This window comes from Thamnophis elegans, chromosome Z (genome assembly GCF_009769535.1).
Source record: "Thamnophis elegans isolate rThaEle1 chromosome Z, rThaEle1.pri, whole genome shotgun sequence".
NCBI lineage: Eukaryota > Metazoa > Chordata > Lepidosauria > Squamata > Colubridae > Thamnophis > Thamnophis elegans.
In genome coordinates this window covers 110,540,625-110,557,804 of record NC_045558.1, presented here as the reverse complement: position 1 = coordinate 110,557,804, position 17,180 = coordinate 110,540,625, and the positions used below count along the sequence as shown (strand labels likewise).

At 40.3% G+C, this 17,180-nt stretch overlaps 1 protein-coding gene and 1 pseudogene across 1 annotated transcript; both read left to right on the top strand.

Annotated features, from left to right (window-relative positions):
- The first annotated feature begins 4,924 nt into the window (after window positions 1-4,924).
- On the top strand, window positions 4,925-5,884 carry LOC116521408 (olfactory receptor 5V1-like). Its single transcript, XM_032236084.1, has one exon. It carries the CDS (start codon window positions 4,925-4,927, stop codon window positions 5,882-5,884), a length of 960 nt encoding a protein of 319 aa, XP_032091975.1.
- A 9,360-nt stretch (window positions 5,885-15,244) lies between these two features.
- LOC116521407 lies at window positions 15,245-15,809 on the top strand (annotated as a pseudogene).
- The last annotated feature ends 1,371 nt before the right edge of the window (window positions 15,810-17,180 follow it).

Here is a 17,180-nt window from a genome sequence, read left to right as displayed (position 1 = left end):
AATTATTAGATATTAAGTTTGTGCATTTGTAGTGATAAATCAATATATTAGCTTTGAAACATACTCTGTTATTCAAAATCTTTTTGGGCACATCTGATAATTTAATATGGACACTAGCTTAAATTTTACTAATAATGATCTAGTAGGTAACTGGGATTATGTTTATGATACATTTTCATTAAATGAAAAATAAAGTTTTTGTTTTGACAAGTCTATAAACTTTCATTTATTCAAATATTTATGCAGTATTTTTTTTTGCATTCCTGTCTGGAAAGCATTGAAAAGGTAAATGGACAGGGGTGACATAAGGCTCAAAAAATAAGAAAGTGGAATTTAATTAATTATGAAGGAAGAGCCTTTATTTGCTCTTCAGCTGATAACAGTTTGGCAAACTCACAATCAGGGTAAGGCACTTATAATTTAGATAGGGGTCAAAGGTGATATGCTGCCAGTTCACACTGGCCTGGCTGAACCTTTTGTGGTGGCAGCACGAGGCTCCACCCACCCAGCCAGGCATCATCATGGATCTTCTGCTTAGAAGGTTCTTTGCATGCCCAGACATGCCATGTGTAAGTGCGCTCCCACTACCAAACTGGTAGTGAAGATAATAGGATACTATTATTGATATGATATGGGTATAATATTCACATTCTAACCTCAGCTAAGAAAATGATCCATCATTTTAATCGTAACTTTTTAAAGAAAGCATTCCACTACTAGATCGTGAAATCTGAAAACAAAGCTATGCATAGCCAATACTTGAAAAGTATTGAAGGCAAAGCTGACCAAAAGCTAACTTGGAACTGGTTAAGATCAGGAGCACTGAAAAAAGAAAAAGAAGGCTTTATTTTGGCAGCTCAAGAACAAGCCTTAGCCACAAACCGCATGAAGGCCAAATTCAACATATTACCACCAACAGCAATGAGAAAGACAAGACAGTTGACCTCTTGATCAGTGGCTGCAGCAAAAATTCACAAACTGACTACCTACAATGCCATGACCGCTAAGGGCTACCTCACTATTTGGAAATTTTAAATTTATCAGACTTGAACATTCTGATTCTACAAAAAAACATCCTATTTGAACAGCTTATATCCTTTGATGTTACCTTAACAGTTCCTAGGTCCTTGGTTAGAATTTTACAAAACACATCAAGAAATGCAGCTTCCTGCAATAACACCAGCGGAACTACAAAAAACCTGCACTACTCGGAACACCATATATTTTAAGAAGATACTTGGTTGATACCTAGGACACTGGCAGCAACCCATATCAACCATTAGCACCAGTCAATGGTGTTATAGCCCAGCAACAGCCTGTGCTGCGTTCTAATTGGTCGGGCGAAGCACAGCCTGTGATTGGTGGTTGTAATGACAGTTAAATGACAGTTGGTACCTGAGAGTATAAATACTGTGACAGTTGTAACACATTCTGAATCGCTGTCATCTCGCAATAAACATCTTACTCTCTGATTCCATGGCTCCTGCGTCTTTCCCTCACACAAACATATACAACACTGGCGACGAGGATGGGATTGAATGCGATTCCGCAGAGCCTGGACTAAGAATAAAACTAAACAATAAGACAGTCGCAACGCAACCAAGCAAACACGAACAGAAAATACTTTGAAGACCTGTCAGAGCTGCAGCAGCAGTTGCCACTGCCTCAGGTTTCGCCTCCGATTAAGCCAACCTGAGTAGATCCACAGGCACGGACTCCTTCAGTCAAAGGGACGGGCAACCTATGCTTAACCTTGGCTGGAGCCGTCGCCTCTGCTCAGGGACGAGCTATGAATCGCGTTGGCTCAACCGTGGCTGAAGCTGCCTGTCTGCCTGCCTCTCTGCCGAGAAGATCTACCAGACACAACTTTAGAGTCTATCCAGTCTACTGTTTGCTACTGTTACAAATGGTCTTGTTGCAATAAACAGATACTGTTGCCTAAGAAGCCTCTGACTCTTCATACAGCTTTCCAAAGAAGCAGCTTCCGACAAGCCTGCTCTTCCTCCAAAGCCAGCAGCCTACTACCAGCCTGTCAGAAGCCTGCTACATGCATTACAAAGCTGCCTGCCTCCCAAGGAGCAACTCTGGCCACTCAAAAGCCTGCCTGCTGCCTTCCTAACGAGCCAGGAACAACTCAGCCGCCTCCCGGGCCGGTCTCCGCTCTCTAACAGAAGCCTCCACAGCCATTTCAGAAGCCTACCATTCTCTGCAGCAAAAGTCAGCAGAAATCCTGTCAGCTAAACCTTCCAGCAACAGCGGAACCCTGCCCTCATGCCGATCGAACAAAGCCCAACAGAAAAGTTACCAACAGGACTTCTTTGAGTTTCCCTCCATGTAGGCTCTCCAGCCTCCATGATTTGTGAGCATGCGCAGAGCTTGAATATGCAAATTTAAATATGCAAATATGAATATGCAAATGTAAATATGCAAATGTGAATATGCAAATGTGAATATGAAAATGTGCCAAATAACTTGGGGGAAGGAGAGTTTGTAAAAGAGTTGTAAATGTTGAACATAAAACAAAAACAAAAAATGAAAATACTTGTAAATGTTTAACATGAACACAAAAATGCAAATAAATAAACAGATAACACAAAAATGCAAACAAATAACACGCAAATGACAATACAGAAAATGCAAATAAAATACACGTATGCAAATAACTGGGGGGAAGGAGTGTTATAGCCCAGCAACAGCCTGTGCTGCGTTCTAATTGGTCGGGCGAAGCACAGCCTGTGATTGGTGGTTGTAATGACAGTTAAATGACAGTTGGTACCTGAGAGTATAAATACTGTGACAGTTGTAACACATTCTGAATCGCTGTCATCTCGCAATAAACATCTTACTCTCTGATTCCATGGCTCCTGCGTCTTTCCCTCACACAAACATATACAACAAATGGTATAATAATTATTATTATACAGCTCAGCATAAGTAGGATTGGTTCGTACTTGGGGATGAAAATAGGAAAAAAATCATGGTTGATAGGGTACACAGGAAATATTTTTAAAATCCAAAAGAAAGCAGTTGGAAATTATTTCTTTGCTTGTGCCAAGAAACTATGATAAAAGATGCCATCAAATTTATATAATTTGTATGTGTGAGTAAAACTTAATGTCCTATCTTTTGCTCTAAATTTTACACAAGTTCCTAAATGTACATTTTCCAAGGCCTGGAATAGTCCTTCTGTATATGGTTGGTTTTTTTATTGTATGTTAATACCTAACATACCAACAGTATAAGTTGGAATAAAAAAGAACCAACATTGGGAAAAGTTTTTGTTAAAACATACTTTTAACATAGAAAAATATTAATATAAATCAGAGGTGTTTTAAAGTTGAAAGAGGTCAAGAAGTTGAGGAATAGAATTCACATATAAGCACACCAGCAGATAGGCTGATCATAATTTTAAGCAAAATACCATGAAAAGTACTATCTATGTATATATAATTTTCCTTGTACATATTCAAGGATGCCATTTTCAAACATATATGACTTTAATTCTTGAAACATAGTCTATACTTCCCTATCATTTCCTATTTGGCAAAAATAGAGTTAATCTTGATATGTATTCCTGATACATTCCTTTCATAACAAATTAACATTTTTATGTAAATTTTCAATATAATTTGAAAAGTTATTGTTTTATGAGAAAAACAGTATATCTAAACTGTGTATTAGATTAGTTGGATAGGATATATTCCCAATTGATTTTGATTCTTCTCAATTCCAGGCGGAATTGAGGCATCAGCTCCCTCCTTTTCTTATTATCTTCCTCCCATGAAGATTTCCTCTGGCTTAAATGTCAATTGTAAAGATCCTGGGCATTTCTTTACTGCAGTGCAACTACATCTTAGAAGGTAACTGCTTATCTCATGTGTTTGTATTGCAAGAGGAAAGAATGTTTATTATATGAAAAAAATAGTTGGGTACTTTTTCCACATTTTAATCCTGAAATCTCTTTGCAGAATTACTGGAATGATTGGAAAGGTGATAGAAAAAAACACCCTTTCTATAAGATACATTAGCAGTACTTGGGTTGAATTATTTTGGCTACTAATGTATAAAATGATCCTTATAGACATAGAATATTGATTTCTGTTCCTCATGCACAGATATCTTTCACTTCAGTGTCAGGTGCTTCAATATTAGCAACAACTCAGAGTAAAACTATATGGCTAGATGTGAGTTTCTTGCTGAATAAAGTGTCAATACTATCAAAGTTGCTAGCAACCATTCACTTGAAAAAGTGAGATACTGGGTATATCTTTTCCATTCAGATTTTTTTTTCAAAACTTTCAAATACTATCTGAATCTTTCTTTCTCCAATTCATCACAACAACTCCTGACTACACTTAAACAACAACAACAACATCATGTACTTACTACATAAGTGCATGGCTGCAAAAGTGGGGTGAAGGGTGAGAGGAATCCTGGAAGAAGACAGTAGCAAAACAATTCTATACTGTTTTTAAATCTATCTAGCAACCAGAAAACCAGAATAATACAATGATGTGTTTGTCAGTAAAAGGCAGGAAGGAGTTTACATTGGCTCCATGAATAGGAAATTTAGGAATTCTTATAGATAAGGAAGCAAGTGAATTTACACTAAAATAGTGTATCTTCATCTTCCAAACATGTCTGTATTTTTAGCATGGCTATCCTTAGAAACAGTTTCTCCTGACGTAATATCTGACTGTAATTCATATGCCATACACAGGAAGTATATTTCATGTATACAGTGCACTATGCTGCAAATATAGCTTTAATTTTCTTTGTCTTCTCCTTAGTGTTTTGCTGCAAGTTCAGAGTTCAATTTCCGGATCAATAAAGTTTTAATCTATTTGTTGGGCCAGCAAGCCTTAACATCGTGGGCTGAGAGAGGGTGACTGGCATAAAGTATCTCTATCAAATTTGATTCCTAATGATTCTTGAATTATCTGAGCTGGAAAATCAAACTGTAATAAAAGAGTTTATTCTGTTGGGACTCTCCAATGATCCACAGATACAAGATTTCCTTCTTTTCTTCTTCATGATCATATTTTTAATCACTGTCTTTGGGAATATGGTAATTATATTAGTGATCAGGTCTGAGCTTCACCTTCAGACTCCCATGTTCTTGTTTCTCAGACATTTAGCTTTTGTTGATATTTGCTATTCCTCAGTCACTGTTCCAAAAATGCTGGAAAACTTTATCCAAAAGCAGAAAACTATTTCCAGGGAAGGATGCATTGCACAGATTGCCTTCTTTTTCCAAATTGCTGGTGCAGAAGTACTCATCCTTTCAGCAATGGCTTATGATCGATATGTGGCTATATGTCACCCGCTACACTACAGTAGGTACTTGACAAAAGAGGTATGCAATAAAATGGTGGGTGGTGCTTGGCTCCTGGGTTTCTTTAATTCTATAGGCAATGCCCTTCCTTTGCTAAATCTCAATTTTTGCAGAAACAATGTCATTAAACACTACACTTGTGACCTTCCTCCACTCTTGGATTTGTCTTGTACAGAGACTCTCACTAATTATATTATTCTTCTAATATTTGCATTTGGATTAGGTTTTAGCTCATTTCTTTTCTCTCTGGTCTCTTACATTCGCATCATTTCAACCATCTTGAAAATTAAATCAACAAAAGGCAGGCAAAAAGCTTTCTCCACCTGCAGTTCCCATCTAATTGTTGTGGGTTTATTTTACCTTACATCTTTTTTTCACTATATGAAGCCAAGTTCAGAATCACTCATGGATCTGGACAAAGTGATCTCTATTCAATATAGCATTTTAACTCCAATGTTAAACCCTATCATTTACAGTCTGAAAAACAAAGAGATCAAATCAGTTCTATTGAAAATGTTTGGAAAATGGAGGCCCATTCCTCACCCCTGAAATATTTTTAGTTCCTTATATTTAAGGGCAGTCTCCTTATCTCCCTATGACAACTTTTCATTTGGGGCCTGGTATAATATTACACAATATTGAATAAGAGAACCAAGATCTAAAGACTAAAAGGCAGTGGTGGGATTCAGTCAGTTCAAACTGTTTGGAGAAAAGCAGTTTGGAGAACCGGTTGTTGGCAGTAATCTCATTTTTGGTTTTTTCCACTTTACAGGGGTAATCCTATAAGGAAGGCAGGAAATAAACATTCTGGTGTTTTTTCTAGCCTGATCTTTATTGTCCTGCTTAAAGAAATGCCTCTCTAGTTAAACCTTATTACATTGTAATAAGGGTTAAGCACCCATTGACATGAATGATGTTGAGATGACCATGCCCAACAAGTCACATGACCACCGAGCCATGCCCACCCAACTGGTCCTTAGGGCAGAGAACCAGTTGTTAAATTATTTGAATCCCACCACTGCTAAAAGGCATAATAATATATTCAATCACATATTTAAAATTTTCTGAAAAAAAGAAATTTAATGTATGTGGATAGAAAGATAGAGATAAATATCTTTTGTGTTATCAAGTTTCTAAATTTTTAATACACTTCCATTAAAATGTATTTTTAAAAAGTGGTTCCACCAATTGTATATGCACTTCTCCCCCCTTCTCTGTATATAATGTCTGTCTGTCTGTCTGTCCATCCATCCATCTATCCATCCATCCATCCATGCATCCATCCATCCCTGTAGTTCCTCCAAATCTAATTTCTAATCTTACACACACACAAATGAAAAAACAGAAACACAAACATACCAGCACACATAAACACAACATGCAGTAAATAGATGATGAAGAAGAAAATGAGGTGGAGAAGGAGGAGGAAAAGGAGGAGGAGGAGGAGGAGGAGGAGGAGGAGGAGGAGGAGGAGGAGGAGGAGGAGGAGGAAGACATACAAACAGACAGACAGACAGGCATTGAACTGGTTATTTGCAATTTCAAATCAATTGAATTTCTAATATATTTTATGCTATAATGTGATTTGGATATTTATCTTGGAATTGGAATCTTTCATTTAATATCAGATGCTGTTTAGAAACTAATAACTTTCCCTATCAACATAGCTGTCATTAACAGTCTGAGAATATATTGCATATTTTCATCAGGCAGTTATTTTTCAGTTGCAGTGGCTTTTGCTGTCCTTAACTCATTTTTTAGTCCTCATCCATATAATTTGTTTCATACTGGTAGACCTGCAAACAGATTAACTGTTCATTTTTATGTATACTTTGTGAAGATATTTAAAGCGTACATTACAAATATTCTAAAAATATATTACTTGTCATATAATGGCAATGATAAAGACCTGTGCTTTTTCAAAATTATTCATTGTATACTGTTTTGCTTCCTGAAACCATATTGTAATGGCAAAATCAGGGTCTGCCTTTCTACTTACGTAAGAATAGGAGACGACACCTTTTCCAGAGAAAAAAGGTTTTTTTATTATTGAATGCATTCAAGAGACCAGTAGATTTCCACCTAACTGATCTGATTTTAGGTACATTTTGACAGAGGTTTTATACCTTTGAAATGGTTATTACAAATCATATAGACGTCATATAGGCATGCACTAAACCAGGTCATAACTTCTCACCTAAGTCAGCACAAGGTTATTTTGGGTAAATTACAAATATTTAAGGAAAATTACAATACATGATTCCCAAACCACAATAGGGAAGTAAAGTGAAACTAAAAGAGAAGTGAATCTTGGTTACTCATGCAGAAAAAGGAAAAGTCAGAACGCCACTCAGATATATTGCTAAAAATATGGTTAACCTATAGCTTGTTTACAAGGTGAACTTTGATTTTCATAACTGTGCTCTATGACTAAGATACTGTGGTTAACTTGCCCACCCAGTTTCCTCCTACTTGCGAAAAGCCTGGCTTCCTGTGTTTCAAGCAGTAAGAAATATGTTCCTTATTTTTGTTCTTTAGGTGAAAGAGCATAAGCAGAGTTTTTAATTTTGAAGTTTTGAGTTAGAAGAAGACAAATAGCCTGATTAAGTATTGAGGGGTTCAATGGTGGACCCCATGCTGTTTCAATATCATGAAAGAATCTCTCTCAGAGATTGAATTTTGTTTTGAAACTGGAACCAAAAGAACCCTCATCATGCCCTTGATTTCAGCAAATTATGATAGCAAGACATATGAAGGATATGAAAAGGCATGAAAGGTACAAAATATGAAGAGTTCAATTCATATACTGTTGAAACTGTGTAATGTATAAGGTTTTTTACTTGTTCACTAATCATTAAATTGATTGAGGAATGATTCCATGTGAGCAGTAGGCAAGTGTGCACTTGTATAAATGGAGCACATAAACATGCATTCACCTACTGTTCATGCAAGTGAAGATGTGGATGCTCACATTTGCCCACCATTTCCATGTCCCATTTCTGAATGGCTTAAGGCCTGGCAGTGGACTGCAGCACAGAAATTAGGGGCTTCTGTTCTAGAGAGTTTCGAAGATCTAGATTCCTCCAGGTATTGGGTTAGAATGGCAAGTTGGACTGCAAGGATATTTGGTCTGCCCACCCTAAGGAAATGAACATGTTTTGTCCATGTTTTATGGATTGTTCTGAGCCAGCTAGAGTATGAGATATATAGCTGTATAAGCCCTGCAAATATATAAATTGATTAAAACTTGAAATAAATGTAACATCTCTTTTCCTGGCTATAGCACTTGCAATAAAAATACTAAATTGCCCAACAAGCTTTATGCACAAAAATTGATTATTATGTGAATTCTTTTGAAAACCTGAGCGTGTTTGACTACATGTAAAAACTAATTCCCTTTAGCTTATTTTCAAACTGCAATAATATCTGTTTTCTGAACTATATTTTCCAAAATTGTAAGGGTTTGAGGTGAAAGAAATAAAAAGCCAAGTGCTTCGACAAGCATCTCTTCTACTAGAATTAGTGGCAAAATTCTTTTAATTCCTACTTCAAGCATGCTGAATTAGAGCGCTTCCATAGCTGGTAGTGTTTCACTGATCATTCCATGTTTTGTGTCTGAGAAAATTCAACAAGTCTGATGAATGAGGGAATAAATTGACGATAAAAATTCACAAATCCAAAAAAACTTTGTAATTGTTTGCTGGTGCCCATAGTGACGGCCTGGACTTTTGCTGGGTGCATCTCAATGCCCTTATGGGCAATGCGATAACCAAGGTAATCAATGTTTTCCTGTTGAAATTCACATTTAGATAGTTTGGCATATAGTTCCGTGGCCCGGAGTTTCTTTAGTACTGAACGCACCAATTTCACATGTTCTTCACATGTTTCTGTGTAAATAAGGATGCCATCAAGATAGACCATCACACCCTTGTACAGGTGATCATGCAAAACTTCATTTATTAGTTGCATGAAAACTGCTGGTGCCCCCTGTAGGCTAAATGAGAGTACTCGGAATTGAAAACAACCAAGTGGGCAGTTGAAAGCATTTTTTATTCATCTCCCTCTTTAATTCTGACTGTGTAATAGGCTTCTCTTAGGTCCAATTTCATGAAAATCTTTCCTTTACCTAATTGGGCCAACATATCCTTCATCAGCAGGAGGGGGTAGACAGTCTGTATACACACAGCATTTAGGTTTTTGTAATTAACACAGAGACAAAAGGAGCCATCTTTCTTTTCTCCAACACTGGAGCAGCCATTCGGGGCCTAGCAGGTTCAGTAAACCCTCTTTGCAAATTTTTGTCAATAAACTTCCGTAATTCATCCATTTCACGGGGGGGGGGGGGGTGTCATCAAATGGATTTGGGGTTTTGGAAGTTTTACCCCCTGGAGGATATCAATGCTGCAATCTGTGGTACAGTGAGAGGGTAATTTATCAAAGGATTTTTCATTGAAAACATTTCTTAGGTCCCAATATTCTTTTGGGATTTTCTCCTCCCCCTCAATTTTCTTCTTCCCTGTGGCTGGTAGGTTAGATTCAGCATTAGCAAATTAGGGAGCCCCCCCTCTCCCTCAGGGGGTGTAGCAGATTGGATGCGTAACCACCGTTTCCTCCAGTTGATGTGTCGGTTCCATTTACGTAACCAGGGTAAGCCCCAATCCATTCCTGGTGCGACAATAAAACTTATTGTCTTTTGGTGAGTTTCCATCCACATGTCTATTGGTTCAGTTACAAAATGGGCATGGCTCACCCCAGCTATTGAGCCATCTAGCTGGCAAAAAGCAATTGGGACTTTTAAAGTTCTCAGTTTCAGGCCCAATTTTTCCACCACTTCAGGGCTAACAATGAAACATGTGCAACCCGAATCTAAAAGGGCCAGAATTTTTTCTTGTGCTCCAGTAGAGGGCATTTTAAATTCTACTGGGATAGTCATGAGGCCTGATCGGAAACTTACCAGATGTTCATCGTCAGATTCAGTTTCACTTTCCTCCGATGAGGAGGATGGTTCCTTTTCCTCTGGAGTAGGGAGGAACTGCGCAGTAGGCTCCATCCCTTTCATGGTGATCTCCCTCCTCTTCCCAGGCTGTTTATCTGGCTTTCTTTCCCCCCGCCCCGGCAGAAGGCTTTGGACCCATCTTGATGCGGCAGTTTGCTGCTCAGTTTCCTCAGGGTGGCCATAAATCTATTATAGTCTCTCAGTAGGTGGGAGTAAGCATTATGTAGGGCAACCATCCAAGCAGCTGCTTTATTTTTCTAATGCCATGGTAACCATTCTTACCTTGGCCTCTTCTGTTAGGAAGTCCTCTCTGAACTGTTGCATGTAATTCCATGTTTGAACCAAAAAAACCCCCAAATCTTTAGATTCTCCACCAAATTTTACACCAAGTGGAGAGACTTTAGACATCTGGTGTCTGCAGGGTGGCCCTCCTCTTCTTGGGATGGCTCTGGTGGCTGCTGCTGCAGGGGCTGGGACTGGTTCATCCTGATCAGTTCCACCGTCTGCCCCCCCAGCTCCTCTTGGGCAAAACAGGCCCTCTGCAGTTTCTCTCCTCTGTTTCTGGGAGATCAGCTTCTCTTTCAGGACCACTCTCATAAGCATCACCTCTCCCAAGCCTCTTCAAAGAGTTTCGTAGTCTGGGAAATCCTAAGGTTCTCCTCATCTTCCTCCTGCCAAGCAGCTGTCTCTTTGTGGTAACTCCAGCTGGAGTTTCCTCACGGTTATACTTCTGTCCGACTCCCAACGTCCATCTGGGGTGAATGGATCATTCTTCCAAGTGTAGTCCAGCTATTCACTCCATTTCCAAAGGGCACGAGGATGCAGCTGCTCCCATGTCATCCTCCTGGTTGCTGCCTGGGTGGGACATTCTTCAGAGTTTTGGGATTTTATTGCACTCCCCTTGGAAGGTGTTAGCTCCAGGATGAGCGTGAAATTGAGATCTTGCTTAATGTCAAGGCAGCCTTTCTCAGTAACCAAGAAAGAAACCACTCAACTCTATTTTGCAGAATTAAAAGTACTTTTACTGGTCATGAGTAGATAGCAGCTAAGCAAAGCAAGATCTGAGCCAAACATGTGCGTAATCATAGATATCAATATGTGACCCAACTCCCTCCCCCTGATAACCCCATCCCATAGTCCAATCCGCACATCCCTCAATGGTCATGTGGGAGTCATCTTCAAAAAGCATCATCAGCAATGTTCCCTCTAATTTTTTTTCAGTGTGAGCAGAAAAGTATAGTGTTTGAGCAGTATATTTTCATGCTTGAGCACCTGAATTTTTTTCACAGATGTCACCTGAGACAACAACGAAATCAGTATTATTTGAAACTCAAAGTTATGTTTATTCAAGGTACCTGCTTAATTAAAAGTGTTATATAATATTAGTATCACTTAACAATGCTCCTGCTTAGTAACCAAAATGTTGGCTCAGAAAGTCTGGCATTTGAAGCACGCAAGTCTTAAAGCTGTTGTTACAAGATCCTTGCACCCCTAACCCTTTAGACAAAAAAATCCCAGGGGTCTTCAAACCTGACAGCTTTAAGACTTGTGGACTTCAACTCCCAGAATTCCTCCTCCAGTCATGTTGGCTCAGAAACTCTGGCATTGAAGCATGCAAGTCTTAAAGCTGTCAAGTTACAAGATCCTTGCACCCATAACCCTTTAGGGAAAAAAACCCAGGTGTCTTCAAACCTGACAGCTTTAAGGTTTGTGGACTTCAACTCCCAGAATTCCTCCTCCAGTCATGTTGCGGCGACGTCATCTGCGTGGATCTGCTCCATCTTCATTTTTTTTTTCACAAGGGGCTGGGCTGCTGCTGAAGATGCCAAGAAGCCCCCACCGCCACTAGAATAACTGCTGCTGCCGCCTCCTCCTCCTCCAACATCACCAACACATTTGCTGGGCAGCGATGCAGCCAAGGTGAAGCCGCCAAAGCTCCTGCAGGTGCCCCGCCCATGGCAGCGACAGTGGTGCCTCCCCCTCCCCTCAGAGCACCTCAGCTGGGCACCTCACCTGCGGCCACCTCCACCTCGGACATGCTTTTGAGAAGCCATGAGGTCTTTTTTTCCTGCTCCCGCTCCATCTGCCCCCTTCCTACTATCTCCCGCGGCCTCATGGCTCCTTAAAAGCATGGCAGAGGAGAAAGGGGGAGGGATAACGCAGGGCCCAGCTGAGGTGCTCCACGTGGAGGGGGAGGCACCACTGCCACAGGCGGGGGTGTTGGCAGGAGCTTTGGCGGCTTCACCTCAGCCACAGCGTCGGGCGGCAAATCCGGCAGTGCTGTTGGAGGAGGAGAAGGAGGCAGCAGCAGATTTCCTTGTGGAGGCAGGGGCTTTGGCTGTTTACTTCAGCCACAGAGCTAGGCGCAAGTGGCTAGGATTGGCCACCCACAAAGGACCTCCCTGGGCTTGCTTTGCTGAACACGGGGCGACTGATGCTAGTTTGAGCGGCTGGCGCAAACTACTGTCAGTTGCTCCGTGCTCATCAAAACAAGTCTGGGGAGATCCTTTGCGGGCGGCCAGTTCTAGCTGCCTACACAGGACTTCCCTGTGTTTGCTTTGCTGAACACGGGGTGACTGATGGTAATGAGTGGCGGAGCCGGTGCCTAGGAGGTCCTAGGAGACCAGCTGTGATGCGTAAACTCCTGCCGCTGTCCCCGTGCCCATGCTAACCATAGATTTTCTGAGGTCCCTGCGTGGCAGTCAGAAACTGCTCCACGGGGTTTTCTTGCCATGTGCGCAGCCACGCAGCCGCGCAACTTAGAGGGAACAGTGATTATCAGGTTGGTATGCCAGACAGTTGGCCTTGGTGGTAAATCTACGATCTTCAGCATGCGCAGTAGATGGTGAGAACAATTCCTTTTTTACAATCACTCCTATACTGAAAACTTCCCCACTCAAATATCATGCCTCCTTCCCTGTTTCACTGGCAGCTGAAATCAAGTAGCGAAGCAGAGGCTGACAGTGACTTTGGAATGAATACTATCACTCATGTTAATCTACAATCATTCTGAATACTGCAACGTGATTTATACCTCCCTTTACATGCACTCCAAATTGGCAAAATTCTCATTTGTACAAACCTTAATACTTTGATCAAATCACAGGGCTGAATAACTCCATCAACAAGTATGCAGCGTTGTCTAAACTGACCTCCTTTGAACAGAGAAAAGACAATATTTATATTTATTTGTGACTGGAAACCCTTATAGATTTTTTTCATAAAACAGAAAATAATTAACTTATGAGTTTTGGTTTGGATGGTTAGATAGAATAGACTACAGAAGGAAGAGATAATAACCATAGTAACAGGTAAATTTATAACTGAATTTATAACTTTTCTATTTCTCTTTCACTTTTTTCCCTTTCTTGCACTTTTACCTTTTTATTTGATATAGAGGAAGTTATATTACAAAAACCATGTTTTCCTGAAAATAATACAGGGTTTTGACCCCCAAAATATGGCCTTGGCCTTATTATCAGGTGGGGGGACTTATTGTTTTGGGGTGGCTACTCTCTTGCGTGTGGACTCCTGAAGAGCCTGGCATGGGGGATGGAAAGATACAGGCACAGCCTCAGAGGCAAACAGCTCTGTTGCGCTATTGCAGCAGCACAACACAGCAGGCATGACCACACTGCCCAGCTGCCCAGCAACTTCCCCTCTGACTAGGCAGAGGACCTCTCACTAACCTAGAGGTATCATGAAGACAGCAAATCACATGAGCCGGGGAAGAACAGGCACTGGCATGGCTTGGTGTCTTTGGGATACCGCTGGATTGTTGAGTGGTGCTCTGCCTGGCTGGAGAGGGGGGTTTCATGAGCACCTTTTCTGCCACCCACTCACACTCCTCCCAGCCTCACCATGACCTGGGCCAATTCTCCCTGCAGGACCAGGGCACTGCCACTGCCACCATCCTAACACTGAGGATGGCTTTTTCTGTGGCTTCCAAATCTCCTCCTCTGGATGGGCAGAGTGCCACTCACTGACCCAATGGTATCCTGAAGACACCAAGCCATGTGAGTGCCTTGTTCCCCCCAGCTCGCTCAGCTTGGTGCCTTCAGGATACCACTGGGTTAGTAAGTGGCATGCTGCCTGTTGAGAGGGGTGGATTTCCAGGCAGCTGCTCATGGGTGTGGTCACCTCATGGCTGCTGTGTTATGCTGCTTCAACAGCGCAACATAGTTGTTCACCCCTGAGGTTGTGCCCACATCCTCCCATCCCTGCACCCTCTCATCCCCATGCCAGGCTCTTTGGAAGCCCACACACAAGAGAGCAGCTGCCGGGCAACCCCACTCTCCAGACGGGCAGAGTACCACTCACCAACCTAGTGGTATCCCATGTGAGCATCTGTCCCCCCTAGCTCCTGCAGCTTGCTGCCTCCAGGATACCATGAGTTTGGTGACTGGCACTCTGCCTGGTCAGAGGAGGTGTTGTCCAAGGGGCTTATTTTCAGGGGAGGTCTTATATTTTTCCCACCCCAAAAATATGGCATGGCCTTTAATGATCTAGATTATTTTCTTTGACTTAGTGATGTTGATTGCTTTCATACATTATAGCTTATATTACTGCCAGGGAAAAACAAATGGAAAATCAGACCAGAGTGACTTCTTTTATTATTTTGGGATTTTCAGGTGACTCATTAGTTCCGATTTTCCTCTTTTTTCTATTTGCTTTACAATCACTTTACTTTGAAACCTGATCATTATTGTGGCAATCAATGTAAATTACCTCTACAGTCCTATGTACTTCTTTCTAAACCACCTTCCTTCCTTGATATATACTTTTCTTCCATCACTGTGCCTAAGGTACTAATTAATTTGACAATCAGCCAAACAATTTCATATAAAAGCTATGTCACTCAGATGTTTTTCATTCTTCTGACAGCATGCACTGAAGTTTTCCTTCTTGCAGCAATGGCTTATGATCAATATACTGCTGTTTGCAAGCCATTGCATTATGTACAGATTATGAAAACAGAATTTTGCAGATTGTTAGTGGGTAGTGCATGAACAATAGGTTTCTTTTATGCTCTGGTAAATACAATCCCTCTTTTGAATCTAACTTTCTGTGGACCAAATATTATTAGGCATTTCAGCTGTGAATTTCCATTCCTACTTGCCTTATCTTGCACAGAAACATTTCTCTGTTTGTGCATATTCAATATTTATTATTCTAGTGTCCTATATCTACATCATTTGTACTATCCTGAAGATAAATTAATCAGAACCCAAAAAGAAAACCTTTTCTACTTGCAGTTCCCATATCATGATTGTGATTTTGTATTATAGCACAGGGTCTATGAGATACTTTAGACCCAGCACAACCTTCTCAGTAATTGTTGATGAATTGTTTTCAGTTCTGTACAACATTTCAACCCCTATGTTGAATCCCATTATCTACAGCCTGAAAGCCTGGGAAGTGAAGGAAGCTCTCAAGAAACTAATGGGCTACAAATCCTTGGCTTCACATATGGCATAAAATTATTAGATATTAAGTTTGTGCATTTGTAGTGATAAATCAATATATTAGCTTTGAAACATACTCTGTTATTCAAAATCTTTTTGGGCACATCTGATAATTTAATATGGACGCTAGCTTAAATTTTACTACTAATAATCTAAAAGGTAACTGGGATTATGTTTATGATACATTTTCATTAAATGAAAAAAAAATAAAGTTTTTGTTTTGACAATTCTATAAACTTTCATTTATTCAAATATTTATGATGGTTGGTTTTTTTGCATTCCTCTCTGGAAAGCATTAAAAAAGTAAATGGACTGGGGTGACATAAGGCTCAAAAAATAAGAAAGATGAAGTTAATTAATTATGAAGGAAGAGCCTTTATTTGCTCTTCAGCTGATAACAATTTGGCATATTGTTTGCTTTATATAAACTCTTAATCAGGGCAAGGCACTTATAATTTAGATAGGGGTCAGAGGTGATATGCTGCCAGTTCACACTGGCCTGGCCGAACCTTTTGTGGCAGCAGTGCGAGGCTCCACCCACCCAGCCAGGCATTATCAGGGATCTTCTGCAAATGCTCAGAAGGTTCTGTGCATGCCCAGACACGCCATGTGTGAATGCGCTCCCACTACTGAATCGGCAGTGAAGATAATAGGATACTATTACTGATATGGGTACAATATTCACATTCTAACCTCAGCTAAGAAAATGACCCATCATTTTAATCATAACTTTTTAAAGAAAGCATTCCACTACTAGATTGTGAAATCTGAAAACAAAGCTATGCATAGCCAATACTTGAAAAGTATTGAAGGCAAAGCTGACCAAAAGCTAACGTGGAACTGGTTAAGATCAGGAGTACTGAAAAAAGAAACAGAACGCTTTATTTTGGCAGCTCAAGAACAAGCCTTAGCCACAAACTGCATGAAGGCAAAAATTCAACATATTACCACCAACAGCAAATGTCACCTCTGTAATGAGAAAGACAAGACAGTTGACCTCTTGATCAGTGGCTGCAGCAAAAATTCACAAACTGACTACCTACAATGCCATGACCGCTAAGGGCTACCTCACTATTTGGAAATTTTAAATTTATCAGACTTGAACATTCTGATTCTACAAAAAAAACATCCTATTTGAACAGCTTATATCCTTTGATGTTACCTTAACAGTTCCTAGGTCCTTGGTTAGAATTTTACAAAACACATCAAGAAATGCAGCTTCCTGCAATAACACCAGCGGAACTACAAAAAACCTGCACTACTCGGAACACCATATATTTTAAGAAGATACTTGGTTGATACCTAGGACACTGGCAGCAACCCATATCAACCATTAGCACCAGTCAATGGTATAATAATTATTATTATTATACAGCTCAGCATA

Excerpts from the sequence above, each read along its gene's own strand:
- LOC116521408 (XM_032236084.1), top strand. The coding sequence starts at position 4,925 with ATGATTCTTGAATTATCTGAGCTGGAAAATCAAACTGTAATAAAAGAG.